The following is a 27,844-nucleotide window of genomic DNA, read 5'->3' on the forward strand; positions in this document are numbered from 1 at the left end:
ATTTTGACTATTGCCAACACTTGCAGTTTGCCAACTCAAGAACTGATTTGGGGGCTTGAAGTAGATCCATCAATTTAACCCGCAAAACACCCTTATCAAGAACACATTTATGGCCGATAGGTGGGAGAATAATTGGCCTTGGTTCTAGGCAACAATGATGAAGTCCTGCCAGGTAATTTTCCATCAGCTTGCTTGCTTCTTGCCCCACATGCTTCTTCAGTGAATCATTGTTGGGTGGATGAGTATAATCCATATGCCAGTGATAAAAAGACGTGCCTGGTATCATTTACATTCTTCATATCCTCTCCATACAGTGAACAAACAAATTCCCCAGCTTTATTTATTAATGCCTCGTTAACCTCAAAAGATCTTCATATTTAAAAAAAAAAATGAATTGAAAAACTCAATGAAGTCTCCAACATCGGTTTGATGGGCAGTTCCAATTGCAGAAAAGCGAGAAAGTATTTCATTATGAATAGCCCATCTAAGCTGTTTGCAACTGTTATGATTTTCATATACCTTTACGCTTCAAGACTTCTTGTTCGATCCATTTTATAGCACTGATAGCAGCAGGGATTAGAGCCTGCGTTAGGTTGAATTGGTGGAACATTGCCGTTTTCTTTTGTAGTGCAGTATCTAATATGAGGAAGAAAATCATATTTGGAATAGCAAGAGTGTAAAAATACCACTAAATACTGACTAATTCATAATGCATTTTATCTGATGTACTCAATGAGCGTATACATGCTCATTGCATTACTAGAGTCCTGCAGTGTTTGCATGCCGGTACTAGACTATATCTACACTGAATTTCGATATATCACAATCTGAAATGCCCTATGGACTATATTTTAAAACATCAACTGTCTGTCTACAACTTGATTTCTCACCTCTCAATCGCTTCCAGTGCTACTTTTCTTTCCACTGCGGCATTACTCATCATTGCTTCCCAGGTTCTTGTCGACTCTATGAATTTAGATTTAGACCAACCGACATCGGTAAAATTGATTGTTTTCCTCTCTTTCACACAACCGTGCATTACAGAAACAGCCATTAATTTATATTTCCAAATATGCCATGGCATATATAGTAGTATAAGTCTGCTGAATAGTCAAGAATTGTTATTAAATTATTCATAAACCTTTCATGCAAGTCAGAAAATATCGTTGTTTGTGGCATATTATTCTAGGTCTAGCCTTCCTTGGAGTTATCGTACCTATTTTACAACGTCTTATGAGCCAGTGCTCACCTAAAACTGCTATTTAAGGTAAGGATATACAAGTATTTAATATCCTACTCATACTTTTCTACCACCTTCTTAGAATAACTCAATTAATAACAAGAGAGCTATGCTCAAATATATGGACACGTAGCGCCACTCAGTGGCAATAATTTTGATGACGTCATAGCGAAAAAAAAAATAATGGCCTTCTGGAGAAAAATTTTATCTTCAACCACTGAAAATATCAAAGCAATTGGTCCAGTATTCGAAGAGAAAAGCGATTTTTTAAAAATGGAGACGGAGACAAATAACAACAATAACGAAAACAACAAAATTTTGAAACGATCGTTATGGCCACTAAACGTGTCCAATAACTGAAAAAGACTGTGGAAAGGCTACTCAACGCAAAAGCGAGCAGTAGTACATCTGATATCCATCCGACCATGGGGGATCCACCTACAGCTGACCAATTTGATTGTTACGTCATGCAGAATATCTGCGTTCATTGGCCCATGATACCGAAAACAGAGGATATAGGACAGGCGGTAACACATATTTATTGTAGTAAAAACGTCTTTTCCGTAAAACGTGCAACTTTTGGAAGTGGGAACAAGGCGATATTTGTTACTAAATTTCTAAGGAACATTTTAAAATCATTTTCAGGTAGTTACCTCATGTGCGCTACGAAACTGAGAGATAAATGGCCTCGGCTCGCGGCCTACATGAGCAGACTATTATTTCGTTTGAAACAATCTTTTTAAAATTATTTTGAGATCTAAATCTTTATGTTCTTAGGACAAGACTGGATGAAAAATAGAAAAATTGTCTGCTTTGTATATTTAATTATCAAGTGTCTATTTTTAGGGTAACACTGCGGGTCTGGTTGTTGCGGATGTTCGGGAGACTCAGACCTTTGATGTTACTGCCAATGTGCCTGCTCAATCAAGTGTGGAATTTCATCTTGTTTATCAGCAACTATTGAAGCGGAGGCTAGGGCAATATGATCATACAATTATGGTGAACCTGAGAGAGGTAATTTCTAACGTTGAAATTAAGAAAAAACTCAAAGTTGAAAGTTAGCTATATCACATCAATGGCAAAGGCCACGGCAATGAAGAGCAAGGCAGTATTGTGCAACACATAGATGAAAAAATTGCCGGTGTCTTTTGATTTTCAAAGCAGTCACTCACCAGTTACTGGTAAACGTGGAGGGTGGAGTGGGAATGCTGTGAAAATACCCTCATTTGCTTATGTTTTGTGAGTTCGCGTGAACTTGTTTGCGCAAATTTTCTTACAAAAAAACGAAAACAAACAAGATATATAAGTAAAAGCGTTCTGGGAGACACTTTCAACTTTAACCACCGAAAATATGGAAAGCAAATAGTTCAGTAGAAAAAAGTGAAAGACAAATGTCACAACATCAACATAATGAACAACAATTTATATAAACGATCTATAGGTCTATTTTTATACATTGAATTATTGCCCACCAATCTATTTACTACATTTCAAATACGTCATTATACAACCGACCTGATTTAAGAGAAGTTCCTTTCACTAAGACTAGGGTGGAAATTATTTGTATATATAAAGATGGGGGTTAATGTGAGGAAGATGTTGAACATGGAGTAAGTTTTAAATACTCTCCCATTTTTGATCATTTTGTGATTGATATATTCATAACGGAAAGATCCGGAATTACATCGATATCTACTACATATGCTGGTGAGGGTAGTGGAGCCAGAGACAAGGGTCTGAGAGGACGAGATTCAGACGGTATACTACAAGTCAATACTGATGTCAGAAGAAGCAAATACCAGGCTAAAGTCACGTTAGTATTTTTGTCAAATAATCATACTTAGAATGAGAAATACGACAAATAATACCTAATGTTAGTTCAATGAGAAATAAGTGGGAACATAAGTCTATAAAGAGTTTTCATATGTCATACATACATCGTCAGATTTTCCTGTCTAAGCAGTCATTGTAACTATTTTAGATCACCAAACGTATGAAACGGACATATTCACGAACGTCTAAAAATACACATTGATTTGAAAAACAGTCGAGTACAACGATTTAAAACTGTTTGTACACAAGTTCTTATTATTATTTTTTTCAATCTAGATTCAAGCCAACACCAACCGAAATGCGTCGTCTTATAACTTTACCTGAAGATGAACAAAAATTTACTGTAAATTATGACGTTACTCGGGAAGATTTAGGTGGAGAAATTCAAACAAGAAACGGATACTTTTTCTTTTTTTTTCGCCAGAAGATCTTCCAGTTTTACCCAAGAAAGTTGTTTTTGTGATTGATAGAAGTGGATCGATGTCCTGGAAAAAAATCTCGCAAACCAAAGATGCATTTGTATCGGTCATAAAAGAACTCAGAGACTCCGACCAGTAAGAACAAAAATTCAACTATGTTTGTGGATTTCAAGATGACCTAAAATCGCGTAATTTTAATCAGACATAATATATTACCTTATCTAGAATGTCAAACATGCGTTTAATGATAATATTCAGGAATTTCCATGGGGCAGGTTGGTATTGATCACACCAAACTGCGCAGGTGAAGATGTGTAGACTGATTGACACTATATGTTATGGGAGTGATGAGTATTTTCAAGTAGAATTTCTACCAATCATAACTGTTTAGCAGGTATCAACGTTTTGAACGGGAATGTTTTTACATTAATACTGCTGTATCATGTTATCGTCAATTCTAAATGGCAATGACATCTTAGCTACTAGCACCTAACTGGCGCGGTACATTTTCACAGATTCAACATTGTGTCATTCGCGAGCAGCCTAACTATATGGTCGGACACCAAGGCCGGTTTAGTTGACGTAACTAAAGCGAATCTAAATAACGCCATTGCACACGTAAACGGTATTCGTGCTGCAGGAGGTGAGTATGAGCTCTCAGTCACGTGACTTTACATATTGTTGCTTATGTATTACATGAACAATCTATGGTATTCAATCGCCTTTATTATTGTCAAGGACCGATATCAACAGTGCCTTAATAGCAGCTTCTGAATTACTCTCTGGAGTAACGATCGATGACGAAGTTTCAGCAATGATAATTCTTTTAACTGATGGTAATCCGACGTCGGGAATTACAAGAACATCTAGTATCCGAAAAAATATAAAAGAAAAAATTGCAGGACGATTTTCTCTGTTTTGTCTTGGATTTGGCGATGATTTGGATCATGACTTTTTAAAACGAATGGCAAATGAAAACGACGGAATAGCCAGGTATCAAAACTACATTAAATCTTTTCAACCTAACAAATAGATTTTACTTATTTATTCCTATTTTGCAGAAAAATTTATGAAGATTCCGACGCCGACTTACAATTGGAAGGATTTTTTCAAGAAGTTGCGACACCACTTTTGCTCAATGTCAAAATGACTTATTTAGGTGTGAACTTGGCAACCATCAGTCAAACAGATTTTAGCGAATTCTTCAGAGGATCTGAAGCTGTTGTTGTTGGAGCAATAGCCAATGACGGTGAGTTGCAGTAACCGAGTCCAGTACGACGATGCAATTTTCTGAGAGGTTATCTGCTTTTTCTCGTTCATTTCTTGCATTATCTAGCGATATTTGCAGGTAATAATATTATTTTGGCATTTTTGTCTAGACACAATATATCTATATATAATTAATGCAAATATAGTTGATAATAAACATTTGTTAAAAATCGTTCAGATGACAAAACGAAAGTTGTTAAATCAACGATCAAAGGAACATCTAAGGATGGTGAAGTAGAATATAAAGTAAAAAGCAAAGAATTAGATAAAACATTTCAACACTGGCACAAAGAAACTGGCGCATTTGAAGATTTTATAGAACGTTTATGGGCGTATTTCACAATACGCGATCTTTTGGAAAAAAGAACTTTATCCTCAAGTCGAGTGAGTTATTCTTGTTCAAACTCGTGTTCTTCACTCTTTTTGGCTATTTAAAATTCCATGCTCTCATTATTTTCACCTACCTACACAGAGGGAAGTTTATCAAATTACAAGTGACGCATTACGATTAGCTCTGAAATACAGTTTCGTGACTCCTCTCACATCGATGGTGGTTACATTACCTGAAGATGAAATAACAACAACCCCTGCTAGGCGTGAGTATTGGGATATATTCACTTGCCTAAATGACTGAAATATTTTGCTCCACCATTGCACAATAGCAGTTTAATGTGTGCTAGATTCAAATAATTGACATCTTTAAATGATTCAACGAAACAAAAGACAGGTTCCATATTTATACCAGAAAAGTAAACAAAAAATGATTCAATCATATGGTAAAGTGCGGCTATAGCAATCATGTCGACGGTCTCCCTGATAACTAGCCAAGATTATATAAGATGGATGTTTGCTCCAAGTGGTTAAGTAGTTAATCCAAAATTTTGATCAGCTATCAGTATATTTAAATGACAGGTTGTTACTTATCGATTTTAATCGGTAAGTATGTTGATAGGTATTTGTTTGTCTGTTTGTCTGTTAGATGCACGCGATATCTCACGGAAGCAAGATTGAATCTGCTCCAGATTTTGCATGTGCATTCATTATATGTCGTACCGGAAGCCTATTGATTTTGGATGAATTATGTCGTATAATTAGCGAGTTATTAATTAATTAGTGATGGGACACAAGGTGTCACTATGGAGTAAGAGCGCTGTTTTGGAGGGTCCCCTAACTTTCGATCGATAAGTCTTCGGTTTCTGACCGATATTCTCGTTTATTAGTTTGATTAGAAATGATGGTGTTTAAAAATGTACAGTTTTTAAGCGGCACCTTGCAAAACCTCAAAATATTCGTCAAACACTTTGCAATAGTATGGAGATAATTTTTCTGGGGCAAAAGTGGGGGGAAACATATATAACGTAAATAGTTCATTTTATTTTGGCATACGAACTTGTTTAATGAAAGGTTGTGTCAAGTTTCTAGATTAAGATCAACCGCTAATTACTTGTTTCAGTCACAATACTTCCAACAATACCTCCGTGTTATCTTCGAAGTGACGTCATTCCTCGAGGACACCTGCTTCTACGACCTCCTATATGGTGTCCCTATATCTTGTCAGCGGCAAGAGATAGCAGCTCACCAGATAGTGGAAGGGCCTCTTCCTCGGCCAAAACCGTTTCCAGAAGAATCATAGGTTTGTACAGTACTTTAATAATTTGCCTTTGCCTCATGTTGTTTTTGATGTTAAAAAGTTGAAAAGGTCAAAGGTAACGTTACAAAATCACTGATTCTTATTTTTGTGAAGTGATTCACTGGTGCTGTACTACAACAATTTGACAATGCGATATATATACACCACCTCACTCACGAGTTGACAGAAGTAAAGTTTCGCTACTATTATGAACCTTTTTAGTGAATGCAATTGGCTTAAATCTGTCACCTGTCCCCTGTTTTACAGTACAAGACAAAATTGTAGCGAGATGTTCAATTCCTTAGCCACGTTCCCATTTTACCTTCGCATAATATTTATTTCTGCTGTCGTTTCTGTTTTCACAATCTTCACAGGAAGCTCTTCAGGTGGATCTTTTGTGCAGCGCTTAGGTAAGTACAAAAATATATTGTTGACAAAAATAAAACTCCTTATCTCTTACGAAATAAAAATGTAGTGAAGTATCATTTTTAGCGACTTATTAATTTTTTCGTTGTATAACATTCAATTTTAGTTTAACTATCCACAGGTGGGTCATCGAGTAGACCTGGTTCGATGCCACGCTCAGACAAGTACAAAAATATATCCAATTGTTTTAATGAAGCCTTTCCCAATAGAAAAAAATTTAATATTTATTATGTATGATTGGTCAAACCAAAATACCGAGGCACTAACAAGAAGTTGATAGAATACTTATGACCAATAAAAGTACTACAACGCTTAGATATAAATGCACAGAATATTTCTCCCGTTCAAACTCCAATATATACTTATTAGCTATTGCCAGCCAGCAGCAGTTCAATTTTAAATAAGTGCTGGCAGAAAATCTAATGGGTAGATGGTAATTTCTAAGAGCAAACTGACTCTGGCACACCACCGCGAAAATGGAATTCTCTTCGTAACTTGTTGAACAATCGATTTTAAACCTTCAGAAGTAAGATGATTCAGAAGACTAGTACTTTAATTCATTTTCCAGTTCCCTTGTGAGTATCAATGAGGTCCAATATTACACCCAAAATTACACTGCTTTATTTTAATTGATGGGAACACAGTTATAACTTTCTCAGGCGTGACCGCCTACGTCACGGCTGACAATTTGTTTTTTGTGAACGCTATGCTCAGCAACATTTTTGCGTTTTGTTGCTCTTTTGTTTATTTCCGATTACTCTTGATATTTCACCATTTAATTATGTGTGTTTCGGGAGTTTCCGGTAGAATCCCACTTCTCGACGGTTTTTTAGGTTACTTGTGAAAGAGTTCTAAGGCTCTTATTTAAAAAACATACGAATTTATTTTTGCTATAAAATTGTCAATAAATATTAACTATGGCAAAACCCGAGAATTTATTACTCCGAGTAGACTTTCTGTGGTGTACTACAAACTCCGTATATTAAATACGGTACGCAAGTAACGCTACCGTTATGAACAGAACAATTCGGCTTAAACAAGTATTGAAAACGCTCTGAATGAAATAAAAAAAAGTAATTATGAGGTATATTAATGATATATATGTATATATATATATATATAGGTATTTCAGGAGGTTCCGGTTGGAAAAGACTTTTACCAGGTTTGTTGAATAACATCCTGTTAATGGTGAACGGTTGGGTTGTGAACAGTGATGAGACTCATTATATGTTCCTTACCTTATATGTTCATAATTGAATATAATATGATTGGTATTAATGTATTCTATATATTTCAGGGTTTACTCTTCCACTTCCTCCACGTGAGTTTAGAATCTAATATCAATACTTTTCTATCTGTAAGTAGTATGCGACTCAAAATTGTAAGTGTCGATGTCGTAAAATCTCGCAACGCGACTTAACTATAGTTTACGTCATAAAGTTCATGTTTAAAGATAATGTGCCTGGTATTGAAATGATCTATTCTATATATTTCAGGTGATCCTCCTCCACCTCATCCACGTGAGTTAGGTATCTAATACCAATACTTTCCTATCTATTTGACACAAAACATACATTTGTTAGCTAATGTTGGATGTATAAATGAAGTAATTTTTTCCTATTGGGCTTGAACGATTTTTTTCGATCGTAGGTATACACAATATTTGATTTGATCCCGTTGTTATACTACTCTTTGTGCCTTGCAATTTACGAAGTTTTAGAATAATGTGTTTGATACTGAGATCATGTATTCTATATATTTCAGAGTTTAATGCTCCTATTCTCTCACGTGCGTTTAGTCTCTAATATTAGTACATTTTTATTCATTTAATGAAATCAAGAACGTTTCAATAATCAGTTCTTGATAATAGACAACCAATTTGAGAATTATAAAATATTAGATATGTACGCAAAAAAGATTGTTAAAAGCTATATCTTCTCCTGCGTCGAGTAATAAAAAGTGCGCTTTCTAAAAGTTGCGTTTTGATTTTTTAATATTCACAATTTGTAACAATTTTTATTAAACATTTATAGTGTATCTCAGACGAGCATTGATTTTATTAAATGTATATATATAGATTCAAATTGATTATCTTGCTTTATTTGTTTATGACATGTACTTGTACCTATACCAACCTGTCCACATATTGTTCTGTGGAACAAGAGCGTAATTATCGATTTAAAACTTATAATAAACTTAACAACCCAAGACATTAATTAAAAAAGGTCAGGCATTTTTTCTAGTAAAAATGATCGAAGCACGCACTCATACCTGAGCCACCACAAATAATATTACTTTTGTGATTAGGCGCGTAAATCAAACAATTGTTGTGAGATTCATTCTAAAAATTTAGGCGCTAAAAATTTGTGCTGTCTCGATTATAATTTTTTCAACCAATTTTTAAGCTAATATCTGATATCTCTTGATTGCCTATTAAACCTATTTCTCCCTTCGTTACATTTTATCATCGTTTGCAGACATAAAAATCTGGGATAAATGTAGTGGAAAACTCGACGACGAAAGCGGCACAATACAACTCCCGCATGAGATTAGAAAGAATCCATATCGATGTGAATGGAAGATTGAACTAACAGAAAATAGTTGGATGGACATAAAAGCGAAGACACTTAACACTACTCAAAGTAAATTATGTGACTACTTTTACTATCTCATTCGCGTATGTCTGCAGATAAGCCATTGCTATTTCTCGGAAATTGCTCATAATCGGATGTTCGAATGAAAAACTAATCCGATAAGACGATTTAATCATATTTCAGAACACAATCTTCTTCATAGCCCTGGTCGGGTATGAGAAAAGAAATGTTTAACCAACTTATGGTTCAAAAAATATGAACTTGGGTGGCGGAGAATGCCTTAATCGAACCACGGAGCGTCGAACAATCATGCGGCGGCGTATGTCAATAATCCTCCCGCGCAGAGAGGTTTCTAGCGCTTCACACAAAGCTGCAATCTTTGCAATCGAATCTTAGATCAGTACAGTCATTAGTCGGAATATTATATACTTTTTCGCCGCGGTGTTTTATGAGCCACTGTTTACCAAACATAATTGGAACAAAAAAATAATATGCGATTGGAACTTATTTCAATAACACTAAATTTGATTCAATTCGAATCACGAACGTTCCCGCCACTCCCCCCAAGCACACCCCGCTTCTATTCAATACCAAATCAATGATTTCAACATGATTTGGTGCAGGTAATCGTCACAAGCCAGGGCAAAACTATTTTGGAACATAAAGGTGGAATCTCCCAGTTGAAATCCGTGTCGATACAGCATAACACAGCGACTGTTCTGTTGACAGTTTATCCGAAAGATGATCGATGGCCAGGAATTGTGATTTCTTACAATCAATGTAAGTGTGATATGAGCATCCATTTATTTTATTGGATTCATGTAAACTAGTTCATGTATATTTAAGTTGCATGCCTATTTCAATCTACGACATATGCGCGTCGAAGCCACTTAATAAATTATGGAAAAGTCGAAACTAGTAATCAGTCAATATATATGACGTGCGCAAACCATAATTTATTCAGCACGATTTGATTAAGAAAACAATGTGTTGTGTGTTTGAATTTGTCTTTGGATGATGGATATGGTTTCTTAGTTATTATATTATATGCATTTTGTCAATGTAGTTAACGGACCATTGCACCACTCTCATTTTTCGGCCAATTTGAAGATTGTACACATTTTACAAATATATATTGTGTCAGACTAAATTAGGATATTTTCCCTTCTCACTCCATTTGCAATATTATATAAATTGAATACTGTTTTGTAGTCAAGCCAGATCGTCCGTTGCAACCAATTGCTACACCGAAGGATTCTGAATTTGCTTTGCATCAATCTATGAAGAATTGTGGTGATGATATTTCATCTTCTAATAGCAAAGAAGGCATCATCACATCTCCCAAGTATCCAAAAATGTATCCAGACAACGCATATTGCATATGGAATTTTGCCAACACAGATTCGAGTCACAAATTGCGTTTAACCATCATTGATATGGATATAGAAATGGGATCAGGAGATCAGTGCAATCACGATAAATTAGTTATCAAAAATGGGAAGAATGTGCAACAAATCTGTGGATACAATCTGCCAGATAGAATAACGACATCGGAGAAGAAAATATCGATTGCATTTTCGAGTGATGATAGTTTGGGAGCTGGTGGTTTCAAAATGCGATACCGATTTGTTCCTAAGTAACAGCTTCTCCTTATCATTTTGTCGATTTCACAAGCTAATCAGTAACGTTATTGTTTATGTTTTATGTTTTAAACAGCTATCAGTTAGATTCTAAAGTTTTCACAAATGATCCTGGTAATAAATCAATAAATTTATTCAATTCAATGTTTTTGTAGTATTACATCCAGAATATTTGAGTAGGAGAAGAATACTTACAGCGCATGTAGAAATACATTAAAAAGTAGAAGTCGCAAGTTTGTTAAAATTAAATACTGACGGAGTGAAATCGGGGGGTTGCTTCACTTTACCATATAGCAGGTCGCGAAAAAAATATAACAAATATTGCACTGAGTGAACTGACAAAAATATATTTTTATACTATAAAAAATTATTTTAATCATTCCATCATGCGTTTGAATTCTCATAAATTGTGATTTTCCTATCGTCGTACCGCAAAAGTTTCGTATTTTGTTTCTTTTACATACACGATTTGAAACGTGACAATGGACCGATGTTTGGAATTCGTGGCTTTTGAACTTCGATGCAAATTTACTGGCGCCATCAGGCAAGCTCTTGAAAAAGTTACTTGTTCATCCTTGAAAGTCCAGATTATTTTTTGTTTATGCTTTTTATGACACGGAATAAAACCGATGCACATACAAATGGATAAACGGGAATCCCAGAAAATTGAGAATATATTTACAATTCCGAATTGTGGCCAATTCGAAGACTAGTTCAAATTAGTTTTTAAACAGCATCATTTCGACTTCATTTTGCCGCCTTTATGAACTATCAAATAAATCTTAAAACGTGATCTGACTAGGAATTGCAATATTTGTTTTATATGAAAACTCCCACATAGGAACGCCGTTCAATAAACTCACGATTGAATTGATAAAGCATGGAGCGTGCAAGAAACGACGGCAAGAAACGACGTAAATCAGACAAAATTTTTCCTATCTAAGGGAGAATCACGAAAAAAGCACGTTACATATATTTATATTGATATTGCATATCAGTTAAATGAGAATCTTTAAAAGTTACCTAATTTTATCTTAAAATTTCAATATTTTAAAAACGTTACGATTTCGATATAAACTTGTTTAGATGATCTGGTGCGCCTCGGGCGAGTTCTGATTTTAAGTTGAAGCCTTTGTCATGCGAGTATATATTAGCTAGATCTATAGCACTGGACTATGAGACCTAAACTGGCTTGATAGCAACGCTCAGGTATAAAAAGGGTAAAACATATCCACGAACAGCGTTCGTAATCATGTTGAGCAGCAAAAAAGGTTTTTTTTTCGGGACAGACATCGATCAATGTTTTTTGCTAATTTACCCTATAGTTCCATTTAAATTTGATGATTGCTCTTGATTAGTGGAAAGTGGGTTGAGTGAGTAACTCTTTGAGTGAGTACTTTGAGTAATCTGGAACGTTATTGGTCTTAAGAAACTTCAATATTGGACGAATACAGTTGTATATCTTCCGATATTTTCGGAACATATTTATAAGTGAATTTTGTCAGAACCGCGCTTTTTATTATATTTTGTGACTCGACGTAAAATAATTTCTGTTTATGTATTTTTGAACCGTTATTGTAATAGGTGAGTTTTATTTATATAAACGTTATGACTTGGACTGAAGTCCAAGCAAAGGCTGTTGTGCTGCTATATCTATATTCTGTATGTTTTGCAAATTCTCTGTCACGGGGACAGTCTCTCGTCATTGCAGAAAGTGACGAATTAGCGGTAAGGTTTTTCTTTTACTATTCAATGGCATTTTGAAATTTTTTTTATTATACCAGCAACGCTATATGTTGTCATCAAAAATTATATATATTTATTTTTATTCCTGATTCCAGAGAGAGAAAAGACATGCATCGTCTTATCATGGACCTGATGAGCCCCATCACAGTTTGCACGTCACGAGTGTCGTCCAGTCAAGATTTGCGAGAGTAACGTTTGTGAATAAAATAGCGAACACTGAACGCTCAGCGAAAGAAGTTGTTTTTTCAGTAAGGCTTCCAGAAGCAGCCTTCATCACAGAATTCGACATGTAATTTTTTTTACAATATCACGGAGTTTTATAACTTAGTGTTACTTAATGTTTTCACACTTTTTTCTTGTTTGTTAACCTCACACAGGATTGTTGGCGGTGTGAAATTTGTCGGGAAAATACGAGAGAAGAAAGAGGCAAAAGAACAGTACGATCGCGCCGTCGAAAAGGTGAGATGTTTTCTATACTCTATTTGGGGATGGGAAACCTGAATTACTCTCGTGTTTTATTATTGAACATCGTCTACTCTATTAGTTAGAACTCATTTAATACCTGCGCCTCTTTCCAAAGACTCACACGAACGTAGGCCGCGAGCCGAGGCCCTGAAAAACGCCTAGAAAGTGAGTTTCGTAGCGCACATCAGGTAACTAACTAAAAATGATTTTAAAATGTTCCCTAAAAATTTAGTAACAAATATTGCCTTGTTCCCACTTCCAAAAGTTGCACGTTTTACGGAAAAGACGCTTTTACTACTAGAAATATGTGCAACGATCAATGTTCCCTCTAATTTTTTGTAGTATGTGTGCGCAGAAATTTTGGTGTGTGCGCACTTTTTTGGAAATGACTAATATTTGTGCAAAAACCAATGAAGAAATTTTGGCGTTCTAACCGGGTAATGAGTGGGCCAACAACAAACTTTCTCAACCTGCCAACCGAGAACATTATTACATTACATCGAAATACGTCTGTGCGCAGTAAATCTATGCGTGTGCGCAGCCTCTGAAAGCTGTGTGCGCGCGCACACGTGCACACTTTAGAGGGAACACTGGCTACGATCTGTCCTATATTCTCTACATTTTCGGCAATGAACAGTGACTTCTGCATGACGTAACAATTGCATCGAATCAGCTGTTAGCGAGCGGATGAATCTTAGTTATTACTGCTCGATCTTGCGTTGAGTGGGGCAGCCTTTCCATAGCCCTGTTTAGTTATTATTAGTTAAGTTATGCTTAGACGTTGTTAAAAAGTATAAGTAAGTTACTAAACACTTGTACATCCTTACCACGGATATGGGCATGAGACGAGGCCTTGAAAAACGCCTAGAAAATGAGTTTCGTAGCGCACATCTGGTAACTAAATCAATTCTTTAGTTTTGTATGAGAATGAACATACTGAACGCATTACAGCTTGTTCCACAATCCTGATGCGAAATTCAATATAAGGTTCCCGGGAATTCAATAACCATAGGTTTACAACAACGCAGCATAAGAACTATGCAATTCAAGAGCCCTACAGCACACTAACACAATGTATTTCTGTAACGTCTTGCCTCACTAAAATCAGACTTCCTCAGTCAATCATAATTTATTAGGTAGATTACGAAAAATATGGCATACATGTAACCAACAACAAAAAATATTTTAATTGTGTGACAGGATTTGCGAAGGACCTCGAAAGGTCTTCAAGTATGGACACCAACAACGCTCATTCAGATTAGCGAATAAATTTTATGTAATAACCACAAGCAGTTTACAACAAGAACAGCATAAGAAGTTGCATTCATTTTATAGAAGCTATCAAACGTATTTATTTTTAAGCAATGAAGTCACAAATTAACATCGTGAGCACAAAAAACACAAATAAATCAGTTATTTCTCACTTAGAAATTTACAGGAAAAGTCAAGAAAATTAAATGAATGTACAATATGTACATAACATAGTGAACAGAAATATTACAATTAGTCTTTTTTTAGTTTATGTGGTTATGTATTTGAACAAAGGGAATATTATTTCTTGAAACAGGACTACGACACTAACGGATGTCCGAAAAAAAAATAAATAGTATTTATTAAATCAACTTCAATATCTAATCCACTTTCTTCTGAATTGTTTCCGAAATCAACTATCTCGAAAATCGACTTTTCCTCTATAAGTGTACTGTGGTTTTTGGAGTCAATACAAAAACAAAAAACTGTGCAATATAGGTTGCTTTCGGCACACACGGCTTATATTACACGGCTTATATTATTTTGACTATTGCCAACACTTGCAGTTTGCCAACTCAAGAACTGATTTGGGGGCTTGAAGTAGATCCATCAATTTAACCCGCAAAACACCCTTATCAAGAACACATCTATGGCCGATAGGTGGGAGAATAATTGGCCTTGGTTCTAGGCAACAATGATGAAGTCCTGCCAGGTAATTTTCCATCAGCTTGCTTGCTTCTTGCCCCACATGCTTCTTCAGTGAATCATTGTTGGGTGGATGAGTATAATCCATATGCCAGTGGTAAAAAGACGTGCCTGGTATCATTTACCTTCTTCATATCCTCTCCATACAGTGAACAAACAAATTCCCCAGCTTTATTTATTAATGCCTCGTTAACCTCAAAAGATCTTCATATTTGAAAAAAAAAATGAATTGAAAAACTAAATGAAGTCTCCAACATCGGTTTGATGGGCAGTTCCAATTGCAGAAAAGCGAGAAAGTATTTCATTATGAATAGCCCATCTAAGCTGTTTGCAACTGTTATGATTTTCATATACCTTTACGCTTCAAGACTTCTTGTTCGATCCATTTTATAGCACTGATAGCAGCAGGGATTAGAGCCTGCGTTAGGTTGAATTGGTGGAACATTGACGTTTTCTTTTGTAGTGCAGTATCTAATATGAGGAAGAAAATCATATTTGGAATAGCATGAGTGTAAAAATACCACTAAATACTGACTAATACATAATGCATTTTATCTGATGTACCCAATAAGCGTATACATGCTCATTGCATTACTAGAGTCCTGCAGTGTTTGCATACCGGTACTAGACTATATCTACACTGAATTTCGATATATCACAATCTGAAATGCCCTATGGACTATATTTTAAAACATCAACTGTCTGTCTACAACTTGATTTCTCACCTCTCAATCGCTTCCAGTGCTACTTTTCTTTCCACTGCGGCATAACTCATCATTGCTTCCCAGGTTCTTGTCGACTCTATGAATTTAGATTTAGACCAACCGACATCAGTAAAATTGATTGTTTTCCTCTCTTTCACACAACCGTGCATTACAGAAACAGCCATTAATTTATATTTCCAAATATGCCATGGCCTATATAGTAGTATAAGTCTGCTGAATAGTCAAGAATTGTCATTAAATTAATCATAAACCTTTCATGCAAGTCAGAAAATATCGTTGTTTGTGGCATATTATTCTAGGTCTAGCCTTCCTTGGAGTTATTGTACCTATTTAACAACGTCCTATGAGCCAGTGCTCACCTAAAACTGCTATTTAAGGTAAGGATATACAAGTGTTTAATATCCTACTCATACTTTTCTACCACCTTCTTAGAATAACTCAATTGATAACAAGAGAGCTATGCTCAAATATATGGACACGTAGCGCCACCCAGTGGCAATAATTTTGATGACGTCATAGCGAAAAAAAAACTAATAGCATTCTGGAGAAAAATTTTATCTTCAACCACTGAAAATATCAAAGCAATTGGTCCAGTATTCGAAGAGAAAAGCGATTTTTTAAAAATGGAGACGGAGACAAATAACAACAATAACAATAACAACAAAATTTTGAAACGATCGTTATGGCCACTAAACGTGTCCAATAACTGAAAAAGACTGTGGAAAGGCTACTCAACGCAAAAGCGAGCAGTAGTACATCTGATATCCATCCGACCATGGGGGATCCACCTACAGCTGACCAATTTGATGGTTACGTCATGCAGAATATCTGCGTTCATTGTCCCATGATACCGAAAAACAGAGAATATAGGACAGGTGGTAACACATATTTATTGTAGTAAAAACGTCTTTTCCGTAAAACGTGCAACTTTTGGAAGTGGGAACAAGGCAATATTTGTTACTAAATTTCTAAGGAACATTTTAAAATCATTTTCAGGCAGTTACCTCATGTGCGCTACGAAACTGAAAGATAAATGGCCTCGGCTCGCGGCCTACATAAGCAGACTATTATTTCGTTTAAAACAATCTTTTTAAAATTATTTTGAGATCTAAATTTTTATGTTCTTAGGACAAGACTGGATGAAAAATAGAAAAATTGTCTGCTTTGTATATTCAATCATCAAGTGTCTATTTTTAGGGTAACACTGCGGGTCTGGTTGTTGCGGATGTTCGGGAGACTCAGACCTTTGATGTTACTGCCAATGTGCCTGCTCAATCAAGTGTAGAATTTCATCTTGTTTATCAGCAACTATTGAAGCGGAGGCTAGGGCAATATGATCATACAATTATGGTGAACCTGAGAGAGGTAATTTCTAACGTTGAAATTAAGAAAAAACTCGAAGTTGAAAGTTAGCTATATCACATCAATGGCAAAGGCCACAGCAATGAAGAGCAAGGCAGTATTGTGCAACACATAGATGAAAAAATTGCCGGTGTCTTTTGATTTTCAAAGCAGTCACTCACCAGTTACTGGTAAACGTGGAGGGTGGAGTGGGATTGCTGTGAAAATACCCTCATTTGCTTATGTTTTGTGAGTTCGCGTGAACTTGTTTGCGCAAATTTTCTTACAAAAAAACGAAAACAAACAAGATATATAAGTAAAAGCGTTCTGGGAGACACTTTCAACTTTAACCACCGAAAATATGGAAAGCAAATAGTTCAGTAGAAAAAAGTGAAAGACAAATGTCACAACATCAACATAATGAACAACAAATTATATAAACGATCCATGAGCTATTTTTATACATTGAATTATTGCTCACCAATCTATTTACTACATTTCAAATACGTCATTATACAACCGACCTGATTTAAGAGAAGTTCCTTTCACTAAGACTAGGGTGGAAATTATTTGTATATATAAAGATGGGGGTTTATGCGAGGTAGATGTTGAACATGGAGTAAGTTTTAAATACTCTCCCATTTTAGGTCATTGATCATTTTGTGATTGATATATTCATAACGGAAAGATCCGGAATTACATCGATATCTACTACATATGCTGGTGAGGGTAGGGGAGCCAGAGACAAGGGTCTGAGAGGACGAGATTCAGACGGTATACTACAAGTCAATACTGATGTCAGAAGAAGCAAATACCAGGCTAAAGTCACGTTAGTATTTTTGTCAAATAATCATACTTAGAATGAGAAATACGACAAATAATACCTAATGTTAGTTCAATGAGAAATAAGTGGGAACATAAGTCTATAAAGAGTTTTCATATGTCATACATACATCGTCAGATTTTCCTGTCTAAGCAGTCATTGTAACTATTTTAGATAACCAAACGTATGAAACGGACATATTGACAAACGTCTGAAAATACACATTGATTTGAAAAACAGTCGAGTACAACGATTTAAAACTGTTTGTACACAAGTTCTTATTATATTTTTTTCAATCTAGATTCAAGCCAACACCAACCGAAATGCGTCGTCTTATAACTTTACCTGAAGATGAACAAAAATTTACTGTAAATTATGACGTTACTCGGGAAGATTTAGGTGGAGAAATTCAAACAAGAAACGGATACTTTGTTCATTTTTTTGCGCCAGAAGATCTTCCAGTTTTACCCAAAAAAGTTGTTTTTGTGATTGATAGAAGTGGATCGATGTCCGGGAAAAAAATCTCGCAAACCAAAGATGCATTTGTATCGGTCATAAAAGAACTCAAAGACTCCGACCAGTAAGAACAAAAATTTAACCATGTTTGTGGATTTCAAGATGACCTAAAATCGCGTAATTTTAATCAGACATAATATATTACCTTATCTAGAATGTCGAACATGCGTTTAATGATAATATTCAGGAATTTTCATGGGGCAGGTTGGTATTGATCACACCAAACTGCGCAGGTGAAGATGTGTAGACTGATTGACACTATATGTTATGGGAGTGATGAGTATTTTCAAGTAAAATTTCTACCAATCATAACTGTTTAGCAGGTATCAACGTTTTGAACGGGAATGTTTTTACATTAATACTGCTGTATCATGTCATCGTCAATTCTAAATGGCTACTAGCACCTAACTGGCGCGGTACATTTTCACAGATTCAACATTGTGTCATTCGCGAGCAGCCTAACTATATGGTCGGACACCGAGGCCGGTTTAGTTGACGTAACTAAAGCGAATCTAAATAACGCCATTGCACACGTAAACGGTATTCGTGCTGCAGGAGGTGAGTATGAGCTCTCAGTCACGTGGCTTAACATATTGTTGCTTATGTATTACATGAACAATCTATGGTATTCAATCGCCTTTATTATTGTCAGGGACCGATATCAACAGTGCCTTAATAGCAGCTTCTGAATTACTCTCTGGAGTAACGATCGATGACAAAGTTTCAGCAATGATAATTCTTTTAACTGATGGTAATCCGACGTCGGGAATTACAAGAATATCTAGTATCCGAAAAAATATAAAAGAAAAAATTGCAGGACGATTTTCTCTGTTTTGTCTTGGATTTGGCGATGATTTGGATCATGACTTTTTAAAACGAATGGCAAATGAAAACGACGGAATAGCCAGGTATCAAAACTACATTAAATCTTTTCAACCTAACAAATAGATTTTACTTATTTATTCCTATTTTGCAGAAAAATTTATGAAGATTCCGACGCCGACTTACAATTGGAAGGATTTTTTCAAGAAGTTGCGACACCACTTTTGCTCAATGTCAAAATGACCTATTTAGGTGTGAACTTGGCAAACATCAGTCAAACAGATTTTAGCAAATTCTTCAGAGGATCTGAAGCTGTTGTTGTTGGAGCGATAGCCAATGGCGGTGAGTTGCAGTAACCGAGTCCAGTACGACGATGCAATTTTCTGAGAGGTTATCTGCTCTTTCTCGTTCATTTCTTGCATTATCTAGCGATATTTGCAGTTAATATTATTATTTTGGCATTTTTGTCTAGACACAATAAATATATATATAATTAATGCAATTATAGTTGATAATAAACATTTGTTAAAAATCATTCAGATGACAAAACGAAAGTTGTTGAATCAACGATCAAAGGAACATCTAAGGATGGTGAAGTAGAATATAATGTAAAAAGCAAAGAATTAGATAAAACATTTCAACACTGGCACAAAGAAACTGGCGCATTTGAAGATTTTATAGAACGTTTATGGGCGTATTTCACAATACGCGATCTTTTGGAAAAAAGAACTTTATCATCAAGTCGAGTGAGTTATTTTTGTTTCCACTCGTGTTCTTCACTCTTTTTGGCCATTTAAAATTCCATGCTCTCATTCTTTTCACCTACCTATACAGAGAGAAGTTTATCATATTACAAGTGAAGCATTACGCTTAGCTCTGAAATACAGTTTCGTGACTCCTCTCACATCGATGGTGGTTACATTACCTGAAGATGAAATAACAACAACCCCTGCTAGACGTGAGTATTGGGATATATTCACTTGCCTAAATGACTGAAATATTTTTCACCATTACACAATAGCAGTTTATTGTGTGCTAGATTCAAATAATTTACATTTTCAAATTATTCAACGAAACAGAAGACATGGTTTCATATTTATACTAAAAAATTCAATTAATTGATCCAATCCTATGGCAAAGTATGGCCATAGCAATCCTGTCGACGGTCTCCCTGAACTAGCCAAGTTGGTATAAGATGGGTGTTTCCGCCAAGTGGTTAATCAGAATTTTCTGAAAAGCTGCGATAGACGTGGCTAAATTCATTCATTAGTATATTTAAATGACAGGTAGTTTAATAATTGGATTAGAAATGATGGTGTTTAAAATATGTACAACAGTTTTTAGGCGGCACCTTGCAAAATCTCAAATAAGGCGTCAAAAATTTTTAAATGGTATGGAGAACATTTTTTGGGGCCAAAAGTGGGGGGGAAACATCTATTCGGTAAATCATTTATTTTATTTTTGTATATGGACGTGATTGAGGAAGGATTGTGAAAACTCTCTGAATGTAAAAATAAAATCAACTGATAATTACTTGTTTCAGCCACAATAATTCCAACAATACCTCCGTGTTATCATCGAGGTGTAGTCATTCCTCGACGACATTTGCTTCTACGACCTCCTATATGGTGTCCCTATATCTTGTCAGCGGCAAGAGATAGCAGCTCGTCAGATAGTGGAAGGGACTCTTCCTCTACCAAAACCCTTTCCGGAAGAGTCATAGGTTTGTACTGTACTTTAATAATTTGCCTCGCATCAAGTAGTTTTTGATGCTAAAAAGACAAAGGTACGTTGCTACCTTCACTGGTTTTTGTGAAGTGATTCACTGGTGCTGTATTACCACAATTTGATAATGCGAACATGAATACGCTTCCTAACTCACGAGTTGACAGCAGAAATAGAGGTTCGCTACTATTTCAGGCCTTTTTAGCGAATGCGATTAGCTAAAATCTGCCCACTGTCTTTTTTGTCATCTGTCCCCTATTTTACAGGACAAGACAAAATTGTAGCGAGATGTCTAATTCTTTAGCCATTTCTTCACTATTATCAAGTTCTATCGCATCTTTACTGAATTTTCTCTAATTGGCAGGTGCTCGACCTTCAGGGGCCCGAAGACCAGGTAAAATTAATGAGTTTTTAATATATTTATCGAATTGATTATCTTGCTTTATTTGTTTATGACATGTACTTGTACCTACCAACCTGTCCGCATATTATGGTTCTGTAGAACAAGAGCGTTATTATCGATTTATAACTTACAATAAACCTAACAATCCAAGACAGTATACGCGGTCAGACAATTATTCTTAGTAATTGTGATCGGAGCACACACTTATCTAGAAGCCACCGCAAATAATATTACTTTTGGTATTAGGCGTGAAAATCAAGATTCATTATAAAGATTAAGGCTACTAAAATTTGTGCGGTCACTATCATCATTTTGTCAACCATTCTTACACTGATATCTGATATGTCCTTTTATTGTCAAATGTTCCCAGTTTACAGGACAAGGCAAAAATGTAACGAGATGTCTAATTCTTTAGCTATTTTTTCACTTTTCCTCCGCATAATATTTATTTCTGCTGTTGTTTCTGTTGTAAATTTTCCACAGGAATGAGACCTAGTGCGACGCAACGTGGTTTACGTCGTAAGTACAAATATATATATATATATATATTCAATTTTATTATTTTAGTAAAATTACTATTGTCGAGAAAAATAAACTGGCTTCATTTACGGGGTAAAATGAAGTAGTAAAGTCCCGTTCTTTTTAGTTTTTCTTCTATAACATTCAATTTCAGTGTAAATTATTCACAGAGTCATTATTTAGATCTCATCCGAAACAACACCCAGTTGAGGACAAAATATATCCCATTGCTTTAATTAAGCCTTTCCCAGATTTTTTTCCTAATATTCATTGTGTATGATTGGTCAAATCAAAATTCCGAGCCCCTAACACGAAGTTGAGAGGATACGGATGACCTAAAAGAACTACAACGCCTATATGTAAATGCACGAGATATTTCTGCTTTTCAAACCCCAATACCTATTATCTATGGCAAAAAGCCAGCAGTAATTCAATTTTAAATAAATGCTCTCAAAAATCTGATGTATAGATGGCATTTCTAAAAGCAAACTTACTGTGGCTCACCACCAGCGATTTTTGGTGCGCGAAAATGGATTTTTCTTCGTAACTCATGGACCAATTGATTACATACCGGTAGTTTTTATTTTGTCATGCTTTTGTCGCCGCCTACGTCACAACTGTCCCTTTGATTTTAGTGAACGCGATGATCAGCAACATTTCTGCGTGAGTCGCATTGGCATAGATTACCGGTGCTGCTATTAGGTATTAGACCTTCATAACCATATACGATCATTGCTCTCGAAGAGTTCTTATACAAGAATGCTCTTATATAAGTACATATATGAACTTATTTCTGCTGTGGAAATATCAATAAAATATGTACTGTGGCAAAACCTGATGTACCTAACGTCAAGTAGGCCTGAAAGCTGTAAAACAATCTGATGGGCATTAATTACTCCGAGCAGACTTTTTGTGGTGTATTACAGACTTGCTGATACTGAAGTGAAAAACTTCGCACATTAAATACCATGCGCACGCCTAACTTGTGCTACTGTTAAGAACAGAACAATCGACTCTAACAAGTAGCCTGCTCAAAACACTCTGAATGAAATGTTAAAACGTAATGCCATATTCCCGAATTAAGATCTGACTTTAATTGTCTTATGATATATATATGTATGTATTTCAGGAGGTTTCGGTGGAGGTTTCAGGAGGTTTCGGCAAGGTTTGTACTTAACCTTTTGTTAGTGGTGAAGAATTGGGTTGTAAGCAGTATATATGCGACTCAAAATTGTAATTGTTGATGTCGTAAAATTTAGGAACGCGACTTAACTAGTTCAAGTTATGACGTTCATAATTGAGTTTTATGCATTACTCTCTCCAGCTCTACCAAGACCCAGACAACCTGGTCAACCAGGACAACCTGGTAAATCAGGACAACCTGGCCAATCAGGACAAGCTGGTCAATCAGGACAACTTGGTCAATCAGGTCAACCAGGAAAACCAACGACAGGTAAGATTGGTGGTAATTATTATGATTAATCTGGCTGACTTTACAACTTCTTACGTTGATTTCAAGGAGGACTTTATACTATTACCAGTTAATGCGTTTGCTAACATACATCGTAAAATGTTATGTTGCTAATAGTTATAACAACGTTTGGCCTTGCGAAAGAAATATTTGTTGCGGTCATGTAGTGTCGATGGTGACCGTACATTTGAACCCATGTACATTTGAACCCATGCGTATATCCACGGGTTCAATCTATATGCGGGTGCTAAAACCCATGGGTTAGGGTTAGTATGGGTTTAACTATCCGTGAAACAAAAAAAATTCCATAGGTGCAATAGCATACAGGTGCAATTGTCATGGGTTCAAATGTACGTGGGTTCAAATGTAATGGAACCAGTGTCGATATATAGATATCAAGTTCTACCAAAACTTTACTGAATTCCCTCTCATTGACAGGTGTTCTACCTTCGCGCCCTTCACCAGATGCTACTTCCCGAGGACCAAGTAAAATTAATAAGTTATTGATATATTAATCGAATTGATTACCATGCTTTATTTAGTTATGACATGTACTTGCACATACCAATCTGTCCGCATATTGTTCTGTGGGACAAGAGCGTATATCAATTTATATCTCACAACAAACCTAACAATTCAAGGCAGTATAAGCGGTTAGGAAATGATTCCTAGTAATCGTGATCGGAGCACGCACTCATCCCTGAGCCACGCAATACTATTACTTTCGTGATCAGATGTGAAAATCAAAAATCGTTGTGAGAGTTATTGTAAAAATTAAGGCCACTAAAATTTTGTGCTATCACGATTATAATTTTTCCAACCAAACTTTAAGCTTATATCTGATATCTTTTGACTGCGTATTAGGTCTATTTCTTTCTTACGATAATTTTTATCGTCGTTTGCAGACATAGGAATCTGGAATAAATGTAGTGGAAAACTCGACGACGAAAGCGGTACAATACAACTGCCGCATGACATTAGGAAGACTCCATTTCAATGTGAATGGAAGATTGAATTATCAGAAAATAATTGGATGGACTTAAAAGCGGAAACTCTTAACACTACTCAAAACCAAGTGAGTAAATAATGTGATCACTTCCTACTATTTCATTCGCTCAGGTTTATAGGTTAAAATTGCTAGATCTCAGAAATTGATTATAATCGGATGTCGCATTCAAGACGATTTAGTCATTTTTCAAAACACAATCTCTTTCACAGCCCAGGTCGAGTATGAGAAGAAAAATGCTTAACCAACTTATCGTTCCAGAAATTTGGACTTTAGTGAAGGAGAATGCCGTAATCGACCGTCGAAAATCATTTGTTGACCGGTTATCAGTAACCCTCTTGCGCAGTGACTACGAAAATCATGTTTCTAACGCTTCACACAAAGCTGCAAGTGTCGAATCTTAGATCAGTACAGTCATTAGCCGAAATAATGTATACTTTTTCCAGCGGTTTTCATGAGCCACTGCATGCCAAACATAATTAAAACAAACAAAATATAATATGCGATTGGGAACTTGTTTCAATAAAACTCAAATATGATTCGATTTAAATCGCGAAAGTTTCAGTCGCTCCCCACAACCCCCCTTTTCCATACAATGCCATTGATTCCAACATGATTTGGTGCAGGTGATCGTCACAAGCCAGGGCAAAACTATTCTAGAACATAAAGGTGGAATCTCCGAGATGAAATCCCTGTCGATAAAGCATAACACAGCGACTGTTTTGTTGACAGTTTATCCGAAAGATGATCGATGGCCAGGAATTGTGATTTCTTACAATGAATGTAAGTGTGATATAAGCACTCAATCATTTTACCAGCTTTATATGTAAAAATAGTTCATGTACATTCAAGATGCATATCCATCTACGACATGTGTGCGTTTAACTTATTTAATATCAAATTACGAATATGGCGTCGGAATTTGTAATCAGTCCATATGTATCTAACTTCAAGTCTAATTACTGTGAGCAAGCTAGCGGATATTTTTTTTCCAAGGTTTATCTGACCAAAAGAAAAAAGTTTTTTTTGCTGGTACTTAATTCTCAGTGAAATTTTATCATCTCAATTTTTAATTGAATCGACCAAACTAAAAAAACTGAGATAGAACTTGCAATAAGCATATTATAATAACTTCCTTTTATAATGTCGCAAGTGTATCGAATAAGGAATCAAAATAGTCTGGCCTATACCCTTGCTATTTATTGTGGTAAGAAGATGTGAAGTCGTCATGTGCCAAAACAATAAATTATTCAGCACGTCATTTGATTGAAAAGTGAAGCATGGATGGTGTGTTGGAAGTATCTTTTTGTTCGGATTATGGATATTGATGCGATTTGTCGATGTATTTTAACATACCATTACACCACTCCACTTTTGGTGTATTTATAAGTCATGTATATTTTTACAAACATATTATGTTATCATAATAATTGAATAATGTTCTTTCGTCAATCCAGATCGTCCAGTGCAACAGATTGTCACACCGAAGGAACCTGAATTTGCCCTGAATCAATCTATGAAGAATTGTGGTGACGATGTTTCATCTTCTGATAGCCAAGAAGGCATCATCACATCTCCTGAGTATCCAAAAATGTATTCAGACAACGCATATTGCATATGGAATTTTGCCAACACAGATTCGAGTCACAAATTGCGTTTAACCATCATTGATATGGATATAGAAATGGGATCAGGAGATCAATGCAATCACGATTTTTTAGTTATTCAAAGAGAAAAGAATGTGCAACAAATCTGTGGATACAATCTGCCAGACGAAATCACGACATCGGATAAGAAGATATCGATTGCATTTTTGAGTGATGATAGTTTGGGAGCTGGTGGTTTCAAAATGCGATACCGATTTATTCCTAAGTAACAGTTTCTCGTATCATTCTGTCGCTTTTACGAAATAATCAGTAAAGTTAATTTGATGTGTCATTGTTTTCTTTTTTCAGAATGTTATAACAACCTGTTTTATGTTTTCAACAGCTACCAGTTAGATTCTAAAATTTTCACAAATGATCATAGTAATAAATCGACTAAATTCATATTTAAAAATATTTGTGCATGTAAAAGAAAATACTTTTGCTGTTTTTGTAATATTACATCCAAAATATTTTAGTGGGAGAGGAATAAATACAGGGCATGTATGGTAATACTTAAAAATTTTTTGAAACACAAAGAATTGCCAGTACTCGTATTGAAATAGATGTTCTTCTAATTGCTATGCTTCATTCATGCCTGCATTGCTTTAATTGGATATAATAAAAGTTCATAACTGCATGTTGTTGTTACCCTATCGTTTTTGGGGGGTTATTAGGAATTCGCTCGATAAATACTACACGCTTGCTACTGGCGAAGCGGTGAATAAGATCTACTCTACAGGGGCAACTCAATATCTTTTCAACGTTACAATTTGGTAATATTCTGTTTAGTATTTGGTATAAATTTTGTAAAACAAGAAGTCAAATACAAATTCCCAGACGTCAGTAACATATGAAAGTTCAAACAATTTTACAGTGAGGAAACCTCACCATACAGAAGTAATTAAATATGGACTGATACAGAACTATATATTTCTCTGGAAATAGTCACTTGCGGTGAATTACAAATGCCGCGGTTAGATTTATTACGCATAAAATAGGTAGGCTTTTCTGTATATAGAATGTTGTTTAACTGTATTTACCGTTGGTTTCAGGAAGCGCTTGCAATAGGATTTATGTTGTGAAAATATGAAAATAACCCGGAATCACGTTCATCAAAAATTGCATTTAGCATTTTTGGTTATATTTTTTTATTGAAATCTGCTGTACTTCAGTTGTTGAAAACTTTCTGACGTGAGGACTGTTTAGAAACGATTCAATCGGGTCCAAATTAGATTGTTGAGTATCGACATCTTGCTGCAATATCCCAATTATGTTTTTAATATGCTTTGTTGCAGTAGTACTAAAACTTGAAACGTGTTTACGTCAAACGCCTATTACCTCATCGTTGATCATACGTATTCACCTATACATTTGCTATAATATCCGTTCAAAGGTTCATATGCTCATACACAAATCGCTAGAAACTATTGTTAAGCAGAAAATTCCCTGCTTCTACGAGTTTCGATTGCACCAATCAAAGAACGTCTTAATCAATAGAAAATTTGTTTTTTTGCGTAGATTCGCTGAAATCAAATTCTCCGAGCAGTAGAATTATTTCCGGAATGGCAAAATTTCATTTGCACTGAATGTTTGAATTTAAATTCCATTTTGGGTCAAAAAATGTAGCGT

At 35.5% G+C, this 27,844-nt stretch overlaps 2 protein-coding genes and 1 long non-coding RNA gene across 3 annotated transcripts; 2 read left to right on the forward strand and 1 right to left on the reverse strand.

Annotated features, from left to right (window-relative positions):
• Nucleotides 1–2,366: 2,366 nt before the first annotated feature.
• Nucleotides 2,367–11,153, forward strand: LOC144420856 (uncharacterized). The gene is made up of 14 exons (XM_078110564.1): nucleotides 2,367–2,479; nucleotides 2,856–3,053; nucleotides 3,350–3,523; nucleotides 4,231–4,485; nucleotides 4,554–4,741; nucleotides 4,940–5,145; nucleotides 5,234–5,357; nucleotides 6,215–6,394; nucleotides 6,766–6,801; nucleotides 8,115–8,138; nucleotides 8,314–8,337; nucleotides 9,295–9,494; nucleotides 10,035–10,191; nucleotides 10,624–11,153. The coding sequence occupies exons 1-14, from the start codon at nucleotides 2,367–2,369 to the stop codon at nucleotides 11,049–11,051; spliced, it is 2,307 nt and encodes a 768-aa protein (XP_077966690.1). The 3' UTR covers nucleotides 11,052–11,153.
• A 1,505-nt stretch (nucleotides 11,154–12,658) lies between these two features.
• LOC120343464 (inter-alpha-trypsin inhibitor heavy chain H4-like) lies at nucleotides 12,659–26,815 on the forward strand. Its single transcript, XM_078110856.1, has 20 exons — nucleotides 12,659–12,779; nucleotides 12,893–13,086; nucleotides 13,175–13,256; nucleotides 17,141–17,308; nucleotides 17,932–18,113; nucleotides 18,409–18,687; nucleotides 19,054–19,181; nucleotides 19,276–19,531; nucleotides 19,600–19,787; nucleotides 19,986–20,191; nucleotides 20,280–20,403; nucleotides 20,989–21,168; nucleotides 21,535–21,564; nucleotides 22,057–22,092; nucleotides 23,222–23,257; nucleotides 23,417–23,545; nucleotides 24,002–24,049; nucleotides 24,469–24,638; nucleotides 25,196–25,352; nucleotides 26,027–26,815. Exons 1-20 carry the CDS (start codon nucleotides 12,660–12,662, stop codon nucleotides 26,443–26,445), a joined length of 3,132 nt encoding a protein of 1,043 aa, XP_077966982.1. The 5' UTR covers nucleotide 12,659; the 3' UTR covers nucleotides 26,446–26,815.
• On the reverse strand, nucleotides 14,466–16,196 carry LOC144421115 (uncharacterized). The gene is made up of 2 exons (XR_013474967.1): nucleotides 15,944–16,196; nucleotides 14,466–15,689 (listed from the first exon to the last, which is right to left on the reverse strand). It is a non-coding gene; the product is annotated as an uncharacterized LOC144421115 (long non-coding RNA).
• Nucleotides 26,816–27,844: the final 1,029 nt, after the last annotated feature.

This window comes from Styela clava, chromosome 3, assembly GCF_964204865.1.
Source record: "Styela clava chromosome 3, kaStyClav1.hap1.2, whole genome shotgun sequence".
NCBI classification, from domain to species: Eukaryota; Metazoa; Chordata; class Ascidiacea; order Stolidobranchia; family Styelidae; genus Styela; species Styela clava.

Coding starts and splice junctions, on each gene's coding strand:
- LOC144420856 (XM_078110564.1), top strand. CDS start 2,367: ATGAAAAAATTGCCGGTGTCTTTTGATTTTCAAAGCAGTCACTCACCA. Junction 4,486..4,553: donor GAAAACGACGGAATAGCCAG/GTATCAAAACTA, acceptor CCTATTTTGCAG/AAAAATTTATGAAGATTCCG. Junction 4,742..4,939: donor TGGAGCAATAGCCAATGACG/GTGAGTTGCAGT, acceptor AAAATCGTTCAG/ATGACAAAACGAAAGTTGTT.
- LOC120343464 (XM_078110856.1), top strand. CDS start 12,660: ATGACTTGGACTGAAGTCCAAGCAAAGGCTGTTGTGCTGCTATATCTA. Junction 19,182..19,275: donor CGGTATTCGTGCTGCAGGAG/GTGAGTATGAGC, acceptor TATTATTGTCAG/GGACCGATATCAACAGTGCC. Junction 24,050..24,468: donor TGCTACTTCCCGAGGACCAA/GTAAAATTAATA, acceptor CGTCGTTTGCAG/ACATAGGAATCTGGAATAAA.